Here is a 24,221-nt window from a genome sequence, read left to right on the forward strand (position 1 = left end):
AAAAATATGAAGTTAGGTGAAATTAGACCTTTTTTTTTTTTTAAATTTAAAACACTTCCTGGGGCCGGTCCCATGGCCTAATGGTTAAGTTAGGCATGCTCTGCTTTGGCAGCCTGGGTTTGGTTCCTGGGTGGTACCTACACTACTTGTCAGCCGCCATGCTGAGGCAGCAACCCACATACAAAATAGGGGAAGACTGGCAGAAATGTTGGCTCAGGATGAATCTTCCTCAAGCGAAAAGAGGAAGATTGGCAACAGATGTTAGCACAGGACGAATCTTCCTCAGCAAAAAAAACCCACTTCCTTAAACATGTTAAAGAGAACAGACTATTGTTGAGATTTTTTTCCTTAGCCTCTTAACAGAGAAAAATCTATAGTATGATAGATATGTCACTTAGAAATATTTGATTATGCTTTGCCGTTATTAACATTAAATTATTTCAGAAGTACATGAAAAGGAGTGACTCCATTCAAAAGCATTTTTAGTAAACATACATATTGTCTCATGCTGAATTTGAAGATTTTTACATACGTGAACTTCTCCAATTGTAGTTTTTAAAAGACCATATTGAAAGTTCTTATTTGCCTCTTAGTTTAGTGGCATCTCATTTTTAAATTCAGATATATTGGTTTCCATGAAGGCCGTAGAGATGCAATTGTTTCAGACTGTTGAATCACTTTAATTTGGAAACATAAAGAATAAAGAGCATGAAAAACAGGGTAGGAAAAGGGTTTCATAGAGACAAAAATAGAAAAAGGAGAACACTGACAATCCAAATAAAAGTTTCCAAACTCCTTCATGGTCAGTTTTAACAAGAAAAAAGTAATAATTGTGAGTTAAAATTTAGAACTGTGATTGTTCACAGTGAATATTTTCATTTTTATAGCGCGGAAAATTGTTCATGGTAAGTAACTTTGAAATAACTGAATAGTCAAGACTATTAATTTTATCTAAATCCTCTTGGGAGCTGGGCTCACTTCTAAATTTTACTTGAATTCTCTTCTAAATAGAATTCATGCATATAACTGTATTTTATGGTTTTACTTTTCTTAATACCTAGAAATTTTCTGATAAAAGTAAATTCAAGAAAGTCTACATTATAAAGCAGGCCTGGGTTCGATAAACATTTAATGTTAGTTCAGTTATGCCTTTGAAAATTCTTTAGAATTTCATTATCTATAGATAATGAAAAAAATTAATTCCATAGAATGCATTCCTTTGAGGATATATAGAGACATAAAACGTAGAATATAAGCTGCACTGGGATAGTGAAGAGCGTAAACTTTGGAGATGGAGTGCAATTCTATAAAATAATAGGACTAAGAGGAGCATCATTGTAATAATGCTCAAGCCCTCACAGTTGCCCTGTCTCCCATCTTCCTGATGACCTAGGCGGCGCAGATGAGGAGTAAGGAAAAATGCTCCTCTGGCCCCTCGGTAATCTGGCAGTGGGGCTAGATTTCTTGTTAGAGAGAACCAGCTCCTAATCTCTCCTAACATGTAGTGACAGACCCTGTTTGAGGATTGAGATATCCATATCCTAGAAATATACTGATTCTGGTCAGTTGGGAAGAGTAGACTGGAATGCTTCTAGTTGTTGCATTTTTTGCATAGACAGCGTTAGCTGAGCTTCCCAGGGGAATCCCTCTGATCCGTTCTTCCCGCTGTCAGCCCAGGCTGGACCTGCTGGAAAACACTCTGCATTTTACCTGGTGCAGGACCTTGCATACAAATAGGTAGGAGCCCATATCCAAAGAATAAAAAGAGTTATTTGACGCTCAGTCAGAAGAGGAACTTAAGGAATAAGTAGCTGAGTAAGAAAATAAATCCTGTCAATTCTCCGCCAAATCTCTGGCATTTCCCTCACTGTGCTTTTGTCAGCCCTGCTAAGGATGAAAGTAAGTCTGCACTGATGAAAAATTATTGAGGTTTCTTTATACTCAGTTATGTCAGCCTCAGGGTCCTCCTCTCCCTTCTTAGCTTCAGTCAGTTGGCGCGGGAATGGGGAGGGAGTCAGAGTGGAGGGTGGAGATGAAGATTTTGCATGCAGTTTCCGACTGGTTCACGCAGTGCTGTTCTGTAGGTTTAGCAATGTTGAAGACTAAAATCTGAAATTTTTATTTTGAGAGATTCTGTATTTTCAAAGCTGACAGTCTTTTTCCCCCCTTCTTTCCATCCAAAGGTAAACCCACAAGGCTAAAGTAGTTGAATAAAAATTTTAATAATTTTGTTTTTAACTTTCTAGAACTTGACCTCTTTCCTGAATTAATTGGAGCTGAAGAAATAATCAAGGTATCGTAGCAATTTTTTATATTCAAATGTTTTAAAATTAAAATGTCTGTTTTTAGTTATTGGTTAGGCTTCAGATGTTGCATTAAGAAAAGTTCGTGCTGCATTATTCATTGTAGGCTTAGTTGCTGAGCTTTAAAGATTTATATAATTTAGATTATAGATTTGTATAATTGATATACATGATTCTTTTAGGAAGAAGGTCGAAGGCACTTTGATTAGTATAATAAGAATAAGAGAGAGAGAGAAAAGGTTTGGTGATAATGAAAAAAATGAACTTTAAAAATAATTATAGCAATGAACTATAAATCGGAGTATTTTTAGTATTCAGATTTTTCTAAAAAACTAAAATACTTAAGCAATTCTTATTGCTAGTTTATTTATAACTTAACCAGTAATTGATGGGTTAAGAATAAATATGAGCCAAAATATAAATTGTACATATTTTTTGCCCACTTAATTTGAATATTTGTGTTTGGACTATTCATATTATAAGTGTCAGCTGCTAGCATGCCTTTTAAGTAAATGGGTATTTAAGAATATTTGTAAATTTTAACATTGTCTTTTTTTAAAAGAGAGAGAAAATGACTGGTGTGTCTTATATTTCATCCTAAGACTAAATGTACTATTCATCTTAACTGAGAGTATATGTTAAATCTAGGCGCTATTGTTAATGTAGTATGAACATGTGCATATGTACATATGTGTGTATGATCTCATAGAATGTGATAACTAATGCTAATATCTAGCAATAAATAGCAATTAGGTTGTGTTTTCACATGTCTGGTTACTTTAATAACTTATATATCTTATTGCAATTCTCTCTTACAAAGAATTATTTTACCAAAATGATCAGTCCACCTTTCAACAAGAGTTCACAGAATTCAGCTAAGGATATCTTTGTGTGTGTATGTGCACATGCACACACATGTGCACGTGCATGTGGATATGTATATGCTTAGAAATGATCACCAGAATCAAGTCAAAGGCAGGAAAAAAAGAGTTATTTTTACACTGTAAATTCAAATCATTGGTTTGAATGGTGTCTTAGTTCGGGCCGCTATAACAAAATGTCATAAACTGGGTGACTTATAGACAACAGAAATTTATTTCTGACGGTCCTGGAGGCTGGGAGTCTGAGATCAGGGTGCCAGCATGGTCTGTTCTGGTGAGGGCCTTCTTCCGGGTTGCAGACTGCAGCTTCTCTTTGTATCCCCACATGGCAGAGAGCAGAGCAGATGCAAGCTCTCTCGTGGCTCTTATTTTATGGACACTATCCCATTCGTCTAATCCTCCACCTCATCTACTCCTAATTACCTCCCAAAGGCCCCACCTCCTTACACCATCACATTGTAGAGTGGGACTTCACCATATGAATTTGAGGAGGACACAGACACTCAGTCCATAACACTATTCCTTTCCACTGATTCACGCAGGAAAGAATGGTGGAAGTTAACAAATACCTGGAATGTATGTGTAATCGTTTTGAAGCCTGAATAAGGAAACGAATAGTTGGGAGAATGTTTCTCAGCTCTTCTTCAAGTAGAATGCATTGCTTTGAAAGACAGAGTATCTCCAGCATATTCAAGGCTTTTCAATAAAATTTTTAAAATAGAAGCTGTGAAGAATAACAGGTGGGACACAGATCAAAACCACAGTGGAAGAGAGAGTCACAGTAACTCCACAGAAAATTATAGGAAAGAGTATCCATTAAAATATTTGCGGTTTCAGATATGTGTAAAGTAATCATAGACCGTGAATGATATATTCTTCTTGAAATGCTGACATGAGGCAATATGACCTCATAGAGATCTACAGGATTTTGTTGGGTAGGATTGGTGAATGACCCCTCACATTCATCAGATTCTGAGAGGTGTCTGAACCTCATAAAGTCTAAAATCTACTGGAAAAGAAAGAAATAGAAGGGATATGTGTGTTTATGTGTGTATAGTTTTTTTCCCCAAATGATCTAACAGAAGAAAAGGTTAGTGGTGTTATGTTTTAAGAAAAATTTTATAGAAATCTACATAGCTTATGGTAGGAGGATGATGAAGTGTGTTTGTGTGGGAATATAAGCAAAGAGAAAGAGAAGCAATATTTGGATTTGATATAAATTGTTAGATCATATAGAGAATATAGCTGACATGTCTTGTGGGAACTTTACTGCGAAGGGGAGGAGAGAGGTAGAATGAGAAATGGAAGTTGAATCAGAAATTTTCCTGTGGGTGTTCCTTTTAGATAGGAGAGATCTGAGTTCATTTAAGCCGATGAGAATGTTCCATTTGAGAAAACAAATTTGAAAACACAGAATAGAGGGAAAGTCTCAATTGTATTCAGTTCTCGAGAAGATGATAGATAAGGGATTTAAAACACATGTAGAAATTAGGAAGGAAGGGGACCAACTTTTCAGTTAGAACAGGATGAGGGGCAGGGGTGGATTTGGTTGGTCCCTATTTTTGATGTTTTAATGTTAGAAAAGAGTGGTTTTTTGTCAAATGACTTCTGTTTTCTCTGTAAATGGGGAGACCATCTGCTGAGAATGACGGGAGAGGATAGGAAAATGGAGTTTTGGATGGAGCAGGAAAAAAGTTTGAAAGAGCCTTGGTAGAGGGTAAGCATATGGAGTGATATCAGAAAAAGCAAATATTCATTCACATTTGCAAAAATGCAGAAGAGTTCAGAAACTCCATATTGCTAAGCTTAACACTGGTCCTCAGCGGAACTCATCAGATTATAAAACAAATGTTTGTGAGAACTTCTAAGGAAAGAGGTTATATCTGGCACCAACAAATTTTCACCAAGAGCAAGTCAGTGCAAGCTATTCTTGTTTTCTTTCGTGTGAAGTTTTTGGGCTTGTAAATTAGGAGAATATTTTATTCAAGAAATTATTTGGCAGAATCTCTTGGATTGTCCTTGTGAACAAGGTATCAAGCAGAATGCAAAATTTCATGAAGAAATTCTGACCACTAGTGAGGAAATTTGTCTAGGGAATCTAAGAGAATATCCATTTTTAACGTCAATACAATCCAGATCATTAAAGCTAACTTATTTCTCAGGGTTGTTACATATGCCTCAAGAAATACTTAAAACCAACCAAATAATTAACCTCTGGGTAATGAGGCGGTCATTAAGCTTGAAAGCTTGTGTTTCATACAATGCAGCTTTTCATGTATGTGAGACACATAGCCCTGAGTACACATAGTTTAAAATTCAGGTTCTTTCTGCTATATTGGTCAGGTTCCACGGACCAATTGGTACTCAGTCACCTTTTCTTCTTTTAAGGGATGTGGCCTTAAAAGATGTAATAAATGACAATGCTAACAAACTGACAAAATCATGACTCGTGTGGACTAAAAATGTCATATCTTGATACCTTTGGCAATTTAGCTTTCTAAACATATGATTGGACATATTATAAAATGCACAGTTAAAAAAAAAAACAGAAAGCATGGGTCTTAGTTGACCTCTAGCCAGAGAGCTCCTGGAAAACGCTACAGTGACTAAGTGTTTGTGAGAGACTGGGTCATCTGAATGGTGTTTCTCAGAGAAAAACAAAATTAAATAACTAGTACTAGAAGTATATTTTTGACAAGTTGTCTTTAAAATGTCTGCCTAAGACTTAAGTGCAACGTATTTAAAACAAAATGGAAAACAAAAACAAAGTCTCTTCCTGTTCTAAATCTTCCTCTTATGATGGCTTGAAATCCTCTTGATTTATTCTGAATATATACAGTGAAATATTCTGAATATACAACTTCTTTGGTCTTTGAAATAAATCGTTTCATTGCCATTCCATATTACAAGAAGCTAATTGCTATGTAACTTGCTGCCAGATGAACTAAACAGAAACAGAAAAACAAGAAAATAAATAGCATGCTAAATACCACTCTCAATATATAAATACAACCACAATATATCTTCCTTTCAAAGCTGCAGTATCTATTAATTTAATTGCTTTCTTCCATGGCATTAAAATAAAGGCAGCCATAAATAGGATGTTTTCGTTAAGTTTATTTACTCTCCCTAGAGGGTGAATGATCAAGGTTATAGGATAGAGGCCTGGCTTCTATGGGATGGTGCTTTATGAGAAGAAATTCCCAAGATCCCACATGTGAAGATTAACAGTATAATGCAGTATATAAGATATTATTGACTTTGTTTTTCTCTTATTTCCTTATGTTCCATTAAATCTTGTTTGCTTTTCAAAGGAGGAAGAAGAGGGAAAAGGCATTGAAGAAGGCACTATTGTGAATCCTGGTAGAGACAGTGCCACAAACCAAATAAGGAGAAAGGAACCCCAGATTCCTACCACAACAAACTACAATCGCGTAGGGACCAAATACAATGAGGCCAAGACTAACCGATCCCCAACAGGAGGAAGCGAATTTTCTGGAAAGGGTGATATTTCCAACACATCTTTAGATCCCACTTCCCAACCAGTCACGGAACTAGCCCCAGGAAAAGACGTTTCTTTGACTTCACAGACTGTGACCGAACCACCACCTCACACTCTGGAAGGCACGTCAGTCTCTTTAAATGACGGCTTTAAAACTGTTCTCAGATTTCCACAGATGAACTTATCTGGGACTGTGGAATCTTTAAAAACAGTTTCTATAACGGAATCTCAAGAGGTGTCTACTGATATCAGTGAGGAAGAGAGTTTATTGACCGATTTCAAGCTCGATAGGGGAGCTGATGATTCTTCAGGCTCCAGTCCTGCAACTTCCGCTATGCCATTTGTCTCTGAGAACATATCCCGCGGGTATGTGTTTTCTTCAGAAAACCCAGAGGCAATCACGTATGATGTTATTATACCAGAATCTCCGAGAAATGCTTCAGAAGATTCAGCCTCCTCAGGTTTGGAAGAATCTCTAAAGGATCCTTCCGTTGATGGAAATGTGTGGTTTCCTAGCACTACAGATATGACAACACAGCCTGATGTTGGATCAGGTAGAGAGAGCTTTCTCCAGACAAATTACACCGGAACACGTATTGATGAAGCTGAGAAGACAACTGAGTCCTCCTCTCCAGACCCACTGGTGTCACAGGGTCCCTCAGCCACAGAGATGGAAATGCCACATTATTCTACCTTTGCCTACTTCCCAACGGAGGTAACACCTCATGCTTTTACTCCATCCTCCGGACAACACGATTCGGTCCCCACTGTCAAGGTGGTACACTCGCAGACAACTCAACCAGTATACAATGGTGAGACACCTCTTCAACCTTCCTACAGTAGTGAAGTCTTTCCTCTAGTCACCCCTTTGTTGCTTGACAATGAGATCCTCAACACTACCCCTGCTGCTTCAAGTAGTGATTCGGCCTTGCATGCTACGCCTGTATTTCCCAGTGTTGATGTGTCATTTGAATCCATCCTGTCTTCCTATGATGGTGCACCTTTGCTCCCATTTTCCTCTGCTTCCTTCAGTAGTGAATTGTCTCGCCATCTGTATACAGTTTCTCAAATCCTTCCACAAGTTACTTCAGCTATTGAGAGTGATAAGGTCTCCCTGCATGCTTCTCTGCCAGTGGCTGGGGGTGATTTGCTATTAGAACCCAGCCTTGCTCAATATTCTGACGTGGTGTCACATCAGATCACTACTCATGCCGCTTCAGAGACATTGGAATTTGGTGGTAGTGAATCTGGTGTCCTTTATAAAACGCTTATGTTTTCTCAAGTTGAACCATCCAGCAGTGATGTCATGATGCATGCACGTTCTTCAGGGCCCGAACCTTCTTATGCTTTATCTAATAATGAGGTCTCCCAACACCTCTTCACTGTTTCTCACAGTTCTGCAATACCTGTGCATGATTCTGTTGGTGTATCTCATCAGGGTTCCTTATTTAGCAGTCCTAGCCACATACCGATGCCTAAGTCTTCGTTAATAACCCCAACCGCATCCTTGCTGCAGCCTACTCATGGCCTCTCTGGTGATGGGGAGTGGTCTGGAGTCTCCTCTGATAGTGAATTTCTTTTACCTGACACAGATGGTCTGACAGCCCTTAACTTTTCTTCACCTGTTTCTGTAGCTGAATTTACATATACAACATCTGTGTTTGGTGATGATAATAAGCCGCTTTCTAAAAGTGACATAATATATGGAAATGAGACTGAACTGCAAATTTCTTCTTTCAGTGAGATGGTTTACCATTCTGAAAGCACAGTCGTGCCTGACCTGTATGAAAGTGTAAATAAGTTGAATTCATCTTTACAAGAATCCCCTGTTTCCAGTTCTAGCATAAGGGGCATACTTCCAGGGTCTCTTGCTTATACGGCCACTAAGGGTTTTGATCATGAGATTAGTCAAGTTCCAGAAAATAACTTTTCAGTTCAACCTACACATGTATCTCAAGCAGTTGGTGACACTTTGCTTAAACCTGTGCTTAGTGCAAACTCAGAACCAGCATCCTCTGACCCTGCTTCTAGTGAAATGTTCTCTCCTTCAACGCAGCTCTTATTTTATGAGCCCTCAGCTTCTTTTAATACTGAAGTATTGCTGCCACCTTCCTTTCAGGCTTCTGATGTTGACACATTGCTTAAAACTGCTCTTCCAGCTGTGCCTAGCGATCCAATATTGGTTGAAACCCCCAAGGTTGATCAAATTAGTTCTACAATATTGCATCTCATGGCATCAAATTCTGCTTCAAGTGAAAACACGCTGCACTCTACATCTGTACCAGTTTTTGATGTATCACCTACTTCTAATATGCACGCTGCTTCACTTCAAGGCTTAACCATTTCTTATGCAAGTGAGAAATATTTTGAACCAGTTTTGCTTAAAAGCGAAAGTTCTCAGCAAGTGGTACCTTCATTGTACAGTGATGATGAGATGTTCCAAACTGCCGATTTGGAGATTAACCATGCCTTTCCCCCAAAAGGAAGGCATGCTTTTGCTACTCCTGTTTTATCGATTGATGTACCATCAAATACACTTATTAATAAGCTTATATATTCTGATGAACTTTTCACCTCCACCAAGGGTTCTATCACTGATGAGGTATTTGCTGGTATTCCAACAGTTGTTTCTGATACACTTGTAACTGCTGATCGTTCTGTTCCTTTAGGAAATGTATATGTTTCCATTACAGCTGTTTCTCCCAACAGAGGTGATTCTGTAACCACAACCAAGTTGCTGTTTCCTTCTAAAACAACTTCTGAGCTGATTCAAAGTGCCAGATCTGATGCTGATTTAGTGGGTGGTGGTGACGATGGTGATATTGATGATTATGATGATGATGATTATGTTGACAGAGCTAGAGATGGCTTATCCATAAATAAGTGTATGTCATGCTCCTCCTATAGAGAACCACAGGAAAAGGTAATAAATGATTCAGACACACAGGGAAACAGTCTTGTGGATCAGAATAACCCAATCTCTTATTCACTCTCTGAGAATTCTGAAGAAGAAAATAAAGTCACAGATGTAATATCAGCCAGTCAAACTGATATGGACAGAAGTCCTAGTAAATCACCACCAACAAATGCCCTACCCCAAAAGCGCAAATATGGAAAACAGGAAAATGACGTTGAGACTGGTAATGCCCTGCTTCCTTTCACCCCGGAATCTAAAGCATGGGCAGTGCTTACAAGTGATGAAGAGAGTGGATCAGGGCAAGGTGCCTCAGATAGCTTTAATGATAATGAGACTTCCACAGATTTCACTTTTCCAGATGCTAATGAAAGAGATGTTGATGGGGTACTGGAAGCAGGTGACTCAGAAATAAATCCTGGATCCCCACAGTCCTCAACACCGATTCTTACTAGCGGACACTCAGACGTGTTCAACATTTCAGAGGCAGGTTAGTTATGCATCCAAGGGATAGATTGAGCTGTGGTGGTCTCTTCCTCAAAAATTAGAAGAATGATGGAAAGAGAAATTTGGTAAAATGACACATCATTTTTTTTTGATCAAGACATTCAACAAATCAATTTTCAGTTTTTGAAGTATGATTTTATTCATTATTTCAAATGAATACTTGACACATTTTGGTTCTTAATTCTCTACAAAATAGATAAAGTGATTTTTGCTTATTGTCAGTTTTTCTTATTCTACAAGATGCCTATTCCATGTGGGAGCAATTATGTGTGCATAATATAATTTTAGTATACTGTTTTTTAAATGATAGATTGGAGTGTGCTGTTTTTATATGGTTTTAATTTTTGTGTTTACTCATGTTCTAAAATAGGTTGTAAACTAATTCTATTGAATTATAAGCTCTGATAGTAATACGATATAAGCACCTCAATCTGACCCACCCCATGGAAAGGGATTAGGTAATTGTCACATCCACCTCAGCTTGGAGAGCTTTAAAAAATTCCTATTGTTAAGTTTTGAGAGTTAATGGTAAGATTTTTTTTTTTGTTTCTAATTTTTAAAAATTGTCTTTGTTTGATTAGCTTAACATTGCCTAAAGAGGGCAGTGTGAACTAACAAAATACATTTTACTTTGTACTTGGCTGTTATACACCTTTCTAAGAAGTTAAATAATGGGCATTAATATGCATAGTACGTATAGGTATTGTATGACAAGATGTAAAACACTAGAACATTTTCAGTAGAAATGCATTTCATTTGTTAACGTATTTTATGCAAATTAGCTTGTTGGCCAGATGTTCTTAGAGCAGATTATTTGCAGCATATATAATACAGATGTTTGCTTTAAATACCAATGGGGAAAAAAGGGAAATTCAATACCATTAAGCATATGAAATACTAGATAGTTTCATTGAAATCATAAGAATTTTATAATTTGCTTTTATTAAATTTTAAGGCATTTTTTAAGTTCACAATGAAAATATTTAAATCTCAGCAGTAGATCAGAAATAACGTCTTGCACTCTTGTTGCATAAAAGTGGTTACTTATAATCCAAAACATGCATACCAGTCTCATTAGGATAATTTTCCTCTTTGTTATTTCCATCCCCTGAATTAGTTGTATATTTTCTTTCAGTGTATCAGTAATTAAAAGTTCGTACATTTTGATAGAGAAGTTTTTCCACATTCTGACTTGATACCTATTTAACATTGCATTCCAGTTTAAACACTTAAACTCTGATATGTGAGAATGAGTAATGAATCCATAGGTCACTGCATTCATTAGTGTTGCTATATATATGAATTATCTGGCTTCAATTACAGTGCTTGTTTTTTAAATTTTTATTAGATTTATTTTAAAGGAAAATACCAGCAATCTATCCATTTTCTATCTTACTAGGTAGTGACATTATCAATATGTTTTTGCTAGCTTATGCTGTAATGGAAAGACTATATATATTGTAAAATACCAAACCTAGAATTATTGACTAACACTTAGCAATTTCTCTTCAATGCACTAATTAAATTTATTTAATTATTAAGACTATGTTCTCCCACTGATGAGGAGAAAATAATCGGAATATAACATCCAACATCATCAAGTAACATAATTAATGAAGTTAATTAATGAAATAAGATCAAACAACATTAAGGAAAAATTCTTGCCTGTTTTTAAAACTATGTCTATAAAAAATCGTATGTAGTCTGTCTTATCCAATAATTGAATATGCTTCTTTATCAAATGCAATAAACTTATTCTGAAAATTATAATTTTACAATGTAGTCCTAGAATGTAGAATAATTTATAGGATGTAGTCCTCAAAATAATATAGATAAGGCAGTTATTAGTATCTGCAATTTATGAATGCATAAACCGAGATCTAAAGGTACTAGATGACATGATCCAGGTCACATAGGCAGTTAATGCAAAACTGAGACTGGAAATATGTCTTACTAGTGTCTGTCTCTTAGAGACTATGCTTTCATGGTTGAGGACAGTGAAACATATATAATGCCAAATTTGAAATACCAATATTATACCGTTTTATTCTCAAAAGTTATTTTAAAATATTAATCTTAGTTATTTATTTCCTAATAACCTATTAGTAGATTCTTGTCGTATCGTTTAGGTAACTCATATACACTACTGAGCCATATCAAAATAGACATTTTAGTCTCAACTAATAAATATAAAAATCAATACAATTAGTATTCCTTATCATAGAATAAAAAGCAACCAGTTGATTGTACTTTCATGTGGTATTCCATCTTGTATAAAATATCTAGGTTTCATAATATGTAATTACCATGGATTTATCATTCTAACTCCTCAATTAAAGATTTTATTTTAAAATCAGACCTCCCAGAGAACTTATGAGGAAATTCTATATACAAGACTCTATGTGTGCACATGTATGGATAGTGTGTGTATATAGTGTGTTGTGATATATATGGTAATTTGCTACGTATTTTATGTTATATGTATTACATATATGTCACATATATGATCACACATATCTCATATATGTGTGTACATGCATATATATAAATAAGATATGTGTGTATCTATATATATACCTATATACATATTGCTGTGAATATTTGTGGTCATTGAAGACCTGTGTATTTATATAAGCTCATTTTGTATATAAATTAATGTACACCATTGTTTCTCAGATTTTAATGTGGATCAGAATCACCTGGAGGTCTTGGTAAAACACAGATTGCTGGGCCTTCCTCACAGAGTTTGTGATTCAGAAGATTTGGGGTGGTTGAGGTGGAGCCCAAAATTTTCATATTTGACAAGTTTCAGGTGATGCTCATGCGGCTATTCTGGGGACCACACTTCAGGAATGACTGATACAGATAATAGTGTTAACCTCCATTCATAAATTACTAGGTGCCAGGGACTTTGCTAAACAGATATTCCAGTTATTACCTACAGACTTTCCATTCAGGTAACAATGTTACAGTAGAAAAAAATGTGAAAACAATCGTGTATAAAACAAGATGTTTTCCTAAATTTTGTAAAGGAATTTTCAGTGCATTCTCTATCAAATTGTGTAGACTTCTAAGTGAGCCTCACCACAATACGTAATTACCAGAGCATATGATTAACATAATGGAAAGTGAAGCCTGAGCTCCTCTCACAAGAATATTAACTATAGCTCAGGGATCAGTTGATTTACAGCTTTGAATTCCACTTTTTTCTAGCAAATGCATCCATAATTAGAACAAGCATCTTGTGAAATTTGGGTGTCATTTATACTCCTTTGATACATTTCCTAGATGAGTGGATTAAATTCTTGCCCCTTTCTGCATCATGTCTCCTGACAGAAGGAAGCTATCATTTTAAATCTTAATTTCCCTGCAGTTAGATATATTTCAATGCTATGTTTATAAATTTGTTACTCTCAAATTTATTCTTAAATATTTTGAATTAAATTTATTCCCTTTGTCTTGTATCACTAATAGTAAGATACTTCATATAAAAGCACCAATATGTCTGGTGTGAAGGGAGCAATGCAGACACTAATGGGAAAGTTAAATTTAATTCTCCCAGAAATTCTACAAGTAGACAGGATATGGCCTCTTACTTTGAGGCAGTGTTGGATATTGTGGTAAAACAGTTCTGATGTTCAATCATCATGGTTTTCCAATGCACACACCTCACAACAGAAGGGAAGGATTGTGACTGGCCACTGCACTGGTACCCTGATGTTCTGAAACTCTTTTTAACAACTTGGAAGGATAGTTCCTGTTGCAGTGATTTGCAAAGTGCTAGAACAATGATGTATCCATTTGGTCACACAAATAGTCATTGCCATCTCTTAAAATTAACCCAAGGACAGAATTTAGACTTTTTGTAATTTATACTTGCATATTTGGAAAGAATTTCTTAGATCTATGTATTCCTTTAATCCACATGCAATAGTATTTTTATTTTTGATAGAGTAAAACAGTTGATAAGAAGGGGATTTTAAAAAAACTTTTTAAAACCAACCTAAATTAAAATTTGAAATAGTTTGCTGGATTGAAGCTGTCCTAATGTAAGGGTTATCCTAAAATTCTCTCTTCATTAAATTACGAATTCCTCCTAATTATTTACCTAATTGCAGGATTAAAACTAATTCCATTAAAATTAATTTTGGAAAAATCAAGATTATATACAGTGATTCAGTAAGTGGCATTCTTTTTCCTGATTATTTTACTTAAAAGCTAGGTAGTTTTCTTACTGTAACATTTCCATTTTCCTTTTAACAAGCTTTTCAAGGCAGTATGATGCTCACTTTTTGCCATGGCACCCCTACCCGGCTGCCAGTCTCTGTGTGGATATTATCGTTCTTCAGCTCTGACAGCCTGCCTTACATTTTAAACTTTATTTTACTTAAATTGGCTTAAAATTATAGACAGTTTTTGCATCCTAGAGTTGAAATTTTAAAGGTAAGCAACAACAATGAAGGTTAAAATTATTCGGTTGAAAATTGTTGTGACTTTTCCTTAAGCTTAAATATCAACTCTCTCAATTCTTTCCGACTACAGAGGCCAGTAATAGTAGCCATGAATCTCGTATTGGTCTAGCTGAGGGGCTGGAATCCGAGAAGAAGGCGGTTGTACCCCTTGTGATCGTGTCAGCCCTGACTTTTATCTGTCTAGTGGTTCTTGTGGGTATTCTCATCTACTGGAGGTAAGTTGAGTGTTAATTTCGGAAATGTATTTCATAAAGCTCAGATTTTGCCCTTTTTTGATCTGAAAGTTCTTCAAAGCATTTTCAAAATTCCTTCCACTTGAGAGCTACCGTTAATTTATACAGGTAACTATAAAAAAGGGGAATTCGTGAATCCAAAGACATAATAATAAAAGATTTGATTGTTCTTCATACTTCAATCAAACAAAGGGAAAATGGAGGAGCTTTGGGTTGGGTTCAGTTAATATTTAACACAGTATTTTGACAGTTGTACTTTCATATTAATTTAATTAACATTCAAACATTATCATAGCATTTAACATAAATTTAGACTTCTCAGCTTAAATGCTCCAGCTATTATAATTTCAAAAGGTATTATTTAGGAAAACATAATTTTTGATAGAGTAAATGTTGGTTTTCTATAACATTGGATTTTGTACAAGATGTGTTATCAATTGCATACTAACAACAAAAAAAGTGATACATGAAGGTAAACATCAAGCAATTAAAATATGAATATAATTGGAAAATAAAGTTAATGACTATATTAAGATGCATGGGATTTTAAAATTCATTATAAGTGACCTTGAGGGTGAAGTATAACTTCACTCTCATCTATAATCTATTAAAACCTTTAAAGGAAGAGGAAAATCGCACTCATAAGCTTCACATCCTATAGCAAGCAGAACACACAGCAAATGAGGAAGTTTACTGGGGACACAGTGTAAATCAGTGTAACTGTTGTAACTACGTCTGTTGGAAAACAAGCTCTTTATGATGATATAAGGAGTCATATCTGTAAACTAAGAAAGGGCATAACTTAGCACTTATATTTTTGTTTTAGAAGAGAATTTTGTTCAGAAGATCTATAATTAATTCCTTTTTGCTTAGTAACATCTTTCTATGTGTTCATATCACTGTTCTTTATGTGTTATCCCAAAATATGTTCTCTCAGTTTGTTAAAGAGTAATTGCTGGAGCCACCCTGTGGCCTAGTGGTTAAGTTCAATGCACTCCACTTCAACAGCCCAGGTTTGTAGGTTTGGATCTCGGGTGCACACCTACACCACTCATCAGCCATCCTGTGGCAGTGACCCACATATAAAATGGAGGAAGACTGGCATAGATGTTAGGTCAGGGCTGATCTTCCTCAAGCGAAAAAAAAGAAGAATGGCAACAGATGTTAGCTCAGGGCTCATCTTCCTCAGCAAAAAATAAATAAATGAATAAATAATTACTGTGTTTATTCACAGTTTTCACTCTGTTAACTACTGTGGGAAAATATAAAACAAAGAATGAATGAACAAACAAGTGAATGAGAATCACTGCTTATTGAGAAGAAAGAATTTTCCGTGAAAAATTTGTAAAATGTTACACAAGAGCAAATGTATGGCAGCTGAAATCTCTGATGCCAAAAGTGGTCAGAGAACAAAGGATCTTGATAGGCCAGAATGGACAGGGTAAACGTAAAATGTAGGGCTTGAGATGGATAGGATTCAGGAAGTGGAGATAAAGGAGAAGGGCCTTCCAGGCAGGGACACAGCTGGTGGGAGGACAGGGAAGCAGGAGTCAGCTGGGTGTGTCTGAGTCAGTGAGGCCTGGCACGTGGAGTTGCATGTGGTTGGACGTTGGTTGCCTAAGGTAGAATGTTTTCATGACCAACTGTGTTTCATATCTTACTTCCTTTATAGAACAGAGTAGACTGTGGAGTATGGAGAACAGATCATGCTTTTGTTATCCTACATGAGTTAGGAGATTTTTTTGTCCAGAACATGATGAAAACAAAGCTGCTTTCTTAACTAATACTTATAATTGCCAATGACTCTTGTTACAGAAGATTCCAGGCTCAGCAGAGTACTGTGAATACAGTACATACTCCATAAATGTTTGCTCAATAAGAATTCATATAGCTTTTCTCCCTGTTCCCCAGTGGGCTTGTTGGACAAACTTCTTACCAACATTGATATCATGTTTGTTCAGATTACTGGTTTATATCTAATCAGATTTTCCCTGCCAACCCAGTTTTTTGAAGCTACTTGGAATTGAGGTTAAACAAATTTAAAATAATATGGAAAATAGGACCAAATTCTGTTTCACAGTAAATAGTCTTCGAATAAAGTTCTAATGAAGATGTCAGATGGTTTACACTTAGAAGATTGAAATAATTACGAGTTTTTTAATCTCCATTTCTTAATATTTCAAGTTTATTTTCTGTAAATTTGCAAATCAGTGTCTTATTTGATATTTCATGGAAAATTAAAATCTGGAATGATTTTTATCTTCTATTAATAATGGGTCATCCCATTTGTATTATGTGAAGAAAAACTATAAAATTACAAGTTGAAAAATATTAATTTGACCTTCACCAATAAGATGTTTCTCGTTTCCTCACAAATAACACTTTACATATCTTGAATACAGAGTGCATTAGTTTAAAATCTGAACACTCGATGGTTTTATGTATCTATTTTATATCTAACTATCAAATGTTTTGATAAAATTTGTCCCTACTACTTATCCATTTCAAAATTTAACGTGTCTGTCCTACTCACATCCATTTAAAGTTAGTTCTCTTCAAAATGTAATTTTTTAGATCAATAATAGTCTGGGGTATTTAGATCAATAATACTCTAGAGTATCAATAATGCTGTATTATTTGCTGAATCACAAAATGACAGCGCATTCTTCAAGGTTTGTTGTGTGAATTGTTCAAATGCCATTGTAGACACATTTTGAAACAATATAATTTTACTAGCCAATATGGAAACATTTTAGATCTTTGTGAAATCTACAGCCTGTGGAAGGGTTTAAAAATCTAATGACATATAAAAAAGAGTCTAATAGTAAAGTGGTCCTTTTGGGTTTGTCCAAGTTTGTGTATTTAAACATTTTTATAACTTAATTTTTTAGGGAAAAAAATAATCTAAAAGTGGTATAATAAGTCCTCTCTTTTATCTAGTTTACCTAACTCAAGGTGGTCCCCTATGTTTTGTGTACACCTTGAGAGAAAGCATGTTGTAGCAAGAAGACAACAAATTAGAGGAGGTAAAATCTGGATCTCTTCTCCGTTCTGCCTGGCATTTGCTGTATGGCTTTGTGCATGTCACTTACCCACCTAGGAATTAGTTTCCTCTTGTTACCCTTTGTGGGAGGGTTTACTGGATCATCTTTAAGATTGCAGTCAGACCTTCTTTAGGGCTTTTTGATGAATGCAACACAATGAATATTGTTTCATCTTTGTGTAGGAATCTAAAAAATGGAATAATAATTACACATTTCTGGCTTTTAATTCTAAATACTGAGATGAAAATGTGTAAATTAAATAATCAGATTAACATTGATTGATAGGACCTATGTCTACAAGTTTACAACAGTCATCACTTTTTTCATCATGGCTGAGTGATAATTAGCAGGAGACAGTTATCAACACTTAGCACATAGACGTGAAGACATTCACTGCTTATACAGAACAGATGGACGATAGATACTGAATCTTGTCATACATTAAATAATATGCCTGGAAATTATTTTCCAGATGTTTTAAGGTATAATGTACACGAGCCAAATTGTAAGTTTCTAAGATGCAAAATTACTTCATTAAGGAAGATTTTCAAAAAGTTCTTTTTAAAGAAGACAAAGGGCAGATTTTTGAGAGCTTTTTTAAGAGTTAGAACCTAAAATATTCCAAAAGTGTATTCAACAAAATGACGTCAAAAGCAGTATGGAAAAAACTTTCCATAGACACAGTTGTTCTGGCTTTAGGGAGTGGGAAGAAAAGCTGTATAAATTCTCTCTTGATCTTCAGTACAAATTTGTGAGTTACTGAGTGGAGCTCCCAACCCAGAAGTGAGGCCTCCTAGTACCATACCCCTTTTATGTAGAATGTCACTTCCTAGGTAAGACTGCACGATGAAGTATACCTCAGCAATATAGAGATGCTCCACCCAGAATTTATCCTGTACTATTTTAATTTTTCCCACTTATATAAGCTTTTTGATATGATGTATAGGGTTATTTTGTTACTTAATGTAAGTAACGTTATTGGACCACTTACTTTCTAAAACCAACAAATATTTGATTATGTAGCTGAAAAGAGTAGAGTTGGTATTTACCCAGATACTACGATGAATATTAGCAACATGTTGAACTTCAACACCAATATGTTTTAATTTACTTTTTTCTATTCTATGAGATGCTACCTTCTCTCCCTTCTCTCAGATGCATCCTCTGTCTACCCATCCCCCCCCATCTTTCTTTAGGTATATATTCCACCTCTCCCTCCCAAATTTTTTGAGATTTTAAGTTATCCCATTTGAGGCTCAAGTAGACAAAATCTTGAGTGTAGCTGAATAACTTATGGTTGGTGGGATTTACTTGCTACTGGAAATCCATCTACTCATTCAACATTTAGCACCTATTTTATCCCTGGCACTGTTTTAAGTGTTGGGTTTACATAATTCAAAAGACACGGCCCATCTTTTAAAAAAATGTAATGAGGATAGGAACAAAACAAATATATTGCAAAATAGTTACCCTAACCACCAATTAATAAAAACATTTTAAAAAATAATAGAGGGGCCAGTCTGGTGATGTAGTGGTTAAGTTCGTGCACTGTGCTTCAGTGGCCCCCCGTTCACCGGTTTGGATCCCAGGCATGGACCTACACACTGTTCATCAAGCCATGCTGTGGCAGCATCCCACGTACAAAGTGGAGGAAGATTGGCACAGATGTTAGCTCAGGGCCAGTCTTCCTCACCAAAATAAATAAATAAATAAATAAAATAATAGAGAATAATGTCTAGGAAATGAAGGTCATCCTTGGATTAATTAAGCACATTTTTCAGAACACACACACACAAATGTGAGGGTGAATGGAAGTTTGTGTTTGGAGCAGCGGAAACAGAAACTGGAATGCTGGAGTCTGCTAAGGAACTCTGAGGCTATTCACAGGAAGATGCCACTGAGCTATCTTTAAGGAGGACAGTGTTTACCTGGCATATTAGTGAGTGAGGCATTTTGGTCAGAAGGAGAACCATGTTTAAAGCAAGGAGGAGGAATACTGAGTTAGGACAGAACAAGGCATATTCTTGTGATCTACAACCTGTTTGTATTATTGGACTGCAAACTTCAAGGAGAAAAGTCAAAAAAGGTGAGGACCAAGAGAGATACGGTTTAAGTACTGAAAGATCATGGGTACCATAGTCTAAAAACCTGTCAAGTACAGAACCAGAGCCAATGTGTCAAACTAATAGGAAGATAGATACTTGGCTCGATACGAAAAAGATGTCAACAGTAAGAGGCATATCACTGAAACAGGAAGGTCTTCTCCTTGGGTACCATCTGGAGGTACTTAGAAGGAGATGAGTTTTGAGTTAGTATAATAAAAAAATATCTAACAGCTCATAGGGAAATGAGCTTCTTGTCACTGAAGGTACTCAGACTGAACCTTCTTTATATGTCAGAGATGCTGTTGGAGGGATTCTCGTATCAGCTGTGATGTTGTACTAGGCTGTCCCTTGATGCATTTTACAACTTTAAGATTTGTTGAAAAATAAATAGAAACCCTTTCACCAGCTTGTGTGACTATCTTTTAGAGAAATCAAAGGGGTTTTGATGCTGTGATCTTAAAAGCAAGTATCAAAGCTGGTATTTCCATATCAGTGTGTCAGAACATGTTACATCTCTGGTTGCACAAGTACGCCAAACTTTCCCTGTAGTTTCTTCTCCAGTCTGGTTTCAATTCTACTCAGAGGTGGACTTTCAATAGGACAGTTGCTTTGTCTTGAGAGCTGTGGCCCACATCCTTCCCATTCCTCATTCCCCTGCCATACTCCTGCCACTTTCCAGGATATGAGTGTGGCTCAGGGTCCCTTTGGCACTTGATTCTGCATGCACTCATCTTCCTCCTGCACCTTCTGTTCTTTCTTGAAGACATGCTGCCCTTCTGTTGTCCTGATTATCTATAGTCTCAAAGGGTTGATTATCAAAGGCTTACACCATCACAACAGAGGGCTAGTTTTTGTTATGCACGCTATTGCTTTTGGATTTTTTTTTTTTTTTGCTTGTGACATTAAGGTTATAAATAAACTATAATTTTATACTACTCATAACAGTGAATTCATTGAACAGATATTTGGGGGCACCTGCAATATGACAGCCACTGTTCTTAGCCTTGAGGACTAAGCCTGCAGTGATTAAGACAAAGTACTTAGCCTTTGTGGGGCTTGCATTCCGCTGAGGGAGGACCAACTGAAAACATGTAAGAAAAATAAACACATACATAAATAGGGTATTTCATATAGTGATATATGTGCCAAATTTATATAGTGCCACAAAGCAAGCAAAAGGGCAAAGAATAGTGACTGGGTGGGATGGGCTGGTGCTTTTAGCCAGCGTGGTCAGGGAGGGACTCTCCGAGGAAGCGGTAATTGAGCCAATGCAAAAATGATGGGAAGACGCAGGTGGCCAGGCGGAACAGCAAGAGCCAAGGCCCTGAGGTGGTACTGACAGGGCCTCTTTGAGGGAGAAAGAGAGGACCAGTGTGGGCTAGCGCCTAGTGGATGAAAGAAGGAGTTGTAGGAGATGAGACTGCTGAAGTAGGCGGAGCACCAGGTCACAGATCTTAGCTTTTACTGAAATAATTGAATTTCTTTCTAATCCAGTGGGAGGCCACTGAAGAATTTTATGCAGAGAACTGATTACTGAAAAAATATCCCAAGTTATGTGTGTCATATAGGAACAGGTGTTATGTTAAAGTTCCTTGGGATAAATATCTTGTAGCTTGAATCTTTAAAATAGAAAATGAGATTGGCATTTTCACTCAAACGGGTATTTCTATTTCAGCTTAACCACTCATGAGTAATATTTCAAATAAATTAAATGACCCACATCAAAGAGTGTCATTAGCAGTTTTAATTATCTAAATTCTTCAAATTAAGAATGGTTTGCCTTAGTTTATAGCAGGAGTTGGTCTTTGCTCTTCTCAATAGTTTGTAATGTGCTCTTACCAGATGTTACTCTTATTATTCGAATGAAAATAGGTTCAGGTGACATTGTAGGTCATAGAAGTCATTGATTCCAAATATATTCACTCTGAAGAACCTCATCAACAAGGCTAGCATCTGTTGAAAGGAGAGTCACCCCTGGTTTTGGTTCTATGCTCTTTATTTCCTCACTTTGTTCTGTCATTACCGCATTATCATACTTACAGCATAAAGCTGCCTTCTTTTTCCATCAAAATGTTACCACTGTAGAATTCCGTTTCTACATAATCATAGCTTGCTGCCTTTTGCTAGCAGCTGAGTATGCTCAAAAGGGCATGGTCACTTAAATAGTGAGTGAAAATAGCTTTGGACATGCTCTCTTTTCCACTCTGGTCCTGTCCAAGGTGGCGGGACACACTGGTATGTACCAACAGTGGAAGAGTAGCCAGAACAGTGAGATGCCCTATCTCAGCAAAGTACTCTTGGTTCCAACTACAACTTCAAATGCTGTCTCTGCTGTCTGCATGTCTGGTATCTGCTCCCTCTTCTGCATCCGGTACGCGTAAAACTGAGATAAAATTGGAGGCCATGAAATTCTTTAATACCTGTGTTTTGTAAAATAGATATAGAGTTTTGCTCATGATTTAATTCTGGAAATTTCTGTCATAATTTCAAGCAGCTCAGAAATTGTCTTATTATCCATTGTCAGCCAGTAGTATAAATTGCTTTCTTTTCTTTCCAGGAAATGCTTCCAGACTGCACACTTTTATTTAGAGGACAGTACGTCCCCTCGAGTGATATCCACGCCTCCCACACCTATCTTTCCAATTTCAGGTAATAGCTTAAAGTGTGACCATGAGTAGCTGGTAGAGGGTGAATGACAAGCACAATATTGGAAGATTTCTCCTTACTGGAGAGCTGTGCAAATGACTATAGAGTAGGTTAGTGGCAACACAAATATTTATTACATTGTGTTTTAGGCACCCAGGTTTATACTTTGTTCTCATTAATTGTGAACTTTCTTAACCATATAGATTATATGGCAAAAAAAACATACAGTTGTTCAGGTGTAATATATTAAAGAACATAAATACTTATAGCAATTAAATATCGGTTAAGAATAATACTGACTTCCAGCCATTTCAATTCCTTTAATGGAAACCTAAACAACAAAAGCAGATTAAATCAATGTGGTAAAGGTGGATAGGACAAAATAGCAAAAATAAGGAGAAAGTTTAGTTCCTTTCTGATCATCTGAGTTTATGTGCGAAGAGATTTAACTACATTAGAAAAGAAAAACTATAAACTGGTGAGGGTAGAAGAAAAAGGTGAGCACGAAGAAAGTATGGTTGACTGAAATACTTAAAGTATAAAAATGTCAAACAGTTGAATACCTGGGAAAACATCGACTATTTTTATCAGAACTTACCTGGTTAACAATATTTAAGAATAGCCATGGTTATTTTGATTAAGATACCCACTGGCCCTAGAATTCACACTATAACTAACATCACAGACACTTAATTAACATTTTAGAACATTTCAGAATGAAAAGTGGTAAGAAAAAAGGAGTTGTCTAGAAATTTGTGAGCTATGGAAGAAGTACTGGAGGATAGAGGATGTGACAAGGACAGAGGAGGCACCAAACCAGGGAAAACAACAGGAAAAATACATCTACGTGGTCATTTTACAGAAGCATTTTTTAACCTGTCTGATATCCCATATGTTAGAGGCCCAAGTTCTACGTGACGTTATCTTCTGAAAAGAAGAAAACCAGAAAAGGATAAAGAGAAACATTTTCTTTCTAATTTTCAACAGGCATAGAAATTAGAAGTATTTTGCTCTTTCTCCTCTTTTAGCACCACTCCATCTTTAACCATCCCTGTCTTAATTTCTCTTTTTCTAGTTTATATTAAAATTCTGTATGTTTTAGTACAGCACAGTTTCTCAGTAACATACTTAGAATTCTGATACTGGCAGCTCTCAGTTGTCTGTTGCATTTTGATTCCCTTCCCTTTCAAACATACTTTTTCTACATGCCCCATCAGCGTGGGTGTGCAAATTAACCATAATATTATCCAAGTCCAACATAGTTTATTATTAGCAATAAATAGAATAATCCAAAATTCGGACCTTGTCCAAGAAATCCAAAATCCCCTGTTCTGCTCTCAGTAGAACAGTGATCAAGGGCATCTCCTCATTTCACCTGCTCAACTCTCAAGATGTGTTCCTCATCACCCAAATATGCACCTTTTCATGTAAAATCAGAAAATAAAAACATGGATTAGTCTCACTTACTTGCAGACCAATTCATAGAAGAAATTGCCAAAATACATGACTGTAAAGAAAAAGTAGTCACTTTGCTTGTGAAAAAAAGGTTAGCTGTGCAGGATAAAAATCAGTGGGTTTGAAGGACCTTTACCAGAAGAACTAATAATTTAGATG

General features: G+C 36.2%; 1 protein-coding gene across 4 annotated transcripts in view; it reads left to right on the forward strand.

Annotated features, from left to right (window-relative positions):
* The window catches only part of PTPRZ1 (protein tyrosine phosphatase receptor type Z1), a 177,209-nt gene that overhangs the window by 126,073 nt on the left and 26,915 nt on the right, over positions 1-24,221 (forward strand). For 2 of the 4 annotated variants that reach the window (XM_023639562.2, XM_023639563.2), the window contains exons 11-14: positions 2,247-2,293; positions 6,499-7,498; positions 14,650-14,794; positions 22,519-22,610. In XM_023639562.2, coding sequence (XP_023495330.2) covers positions 2,247-2,293; positions 6,499-7,498; positions 14,650-14,794; positions 22,519-22,610 — 1,284 coding nt within the window. Of the gene's footprint in view, positions 1-2,246; positions 2,294-6,498; positions 10,091-14,649; positions 14,795-22,518; positions 22,611-24,221 lie in introns of all 4 variants that reach the window. The other 2 variants (XM_005609331.4, XM_023639561.2) reach the window with 1 other exon arrangement.

This window comes from Equus caballus, chromosome 4 (genome assembly GCF_041296265.1).
Source record: "Equus caballus isolate H_3958 breed thoroughbred chromosome 4, TB-T2T, whole genome shotgun sequence".
In the NCBI taxonomy this organism is placed as follows: domain Eukaryota; kingdom Metazoa; phylum Chordata; class Mammalia; order Perissodactyla; family Equidae; genus Equus; species Equus caballus.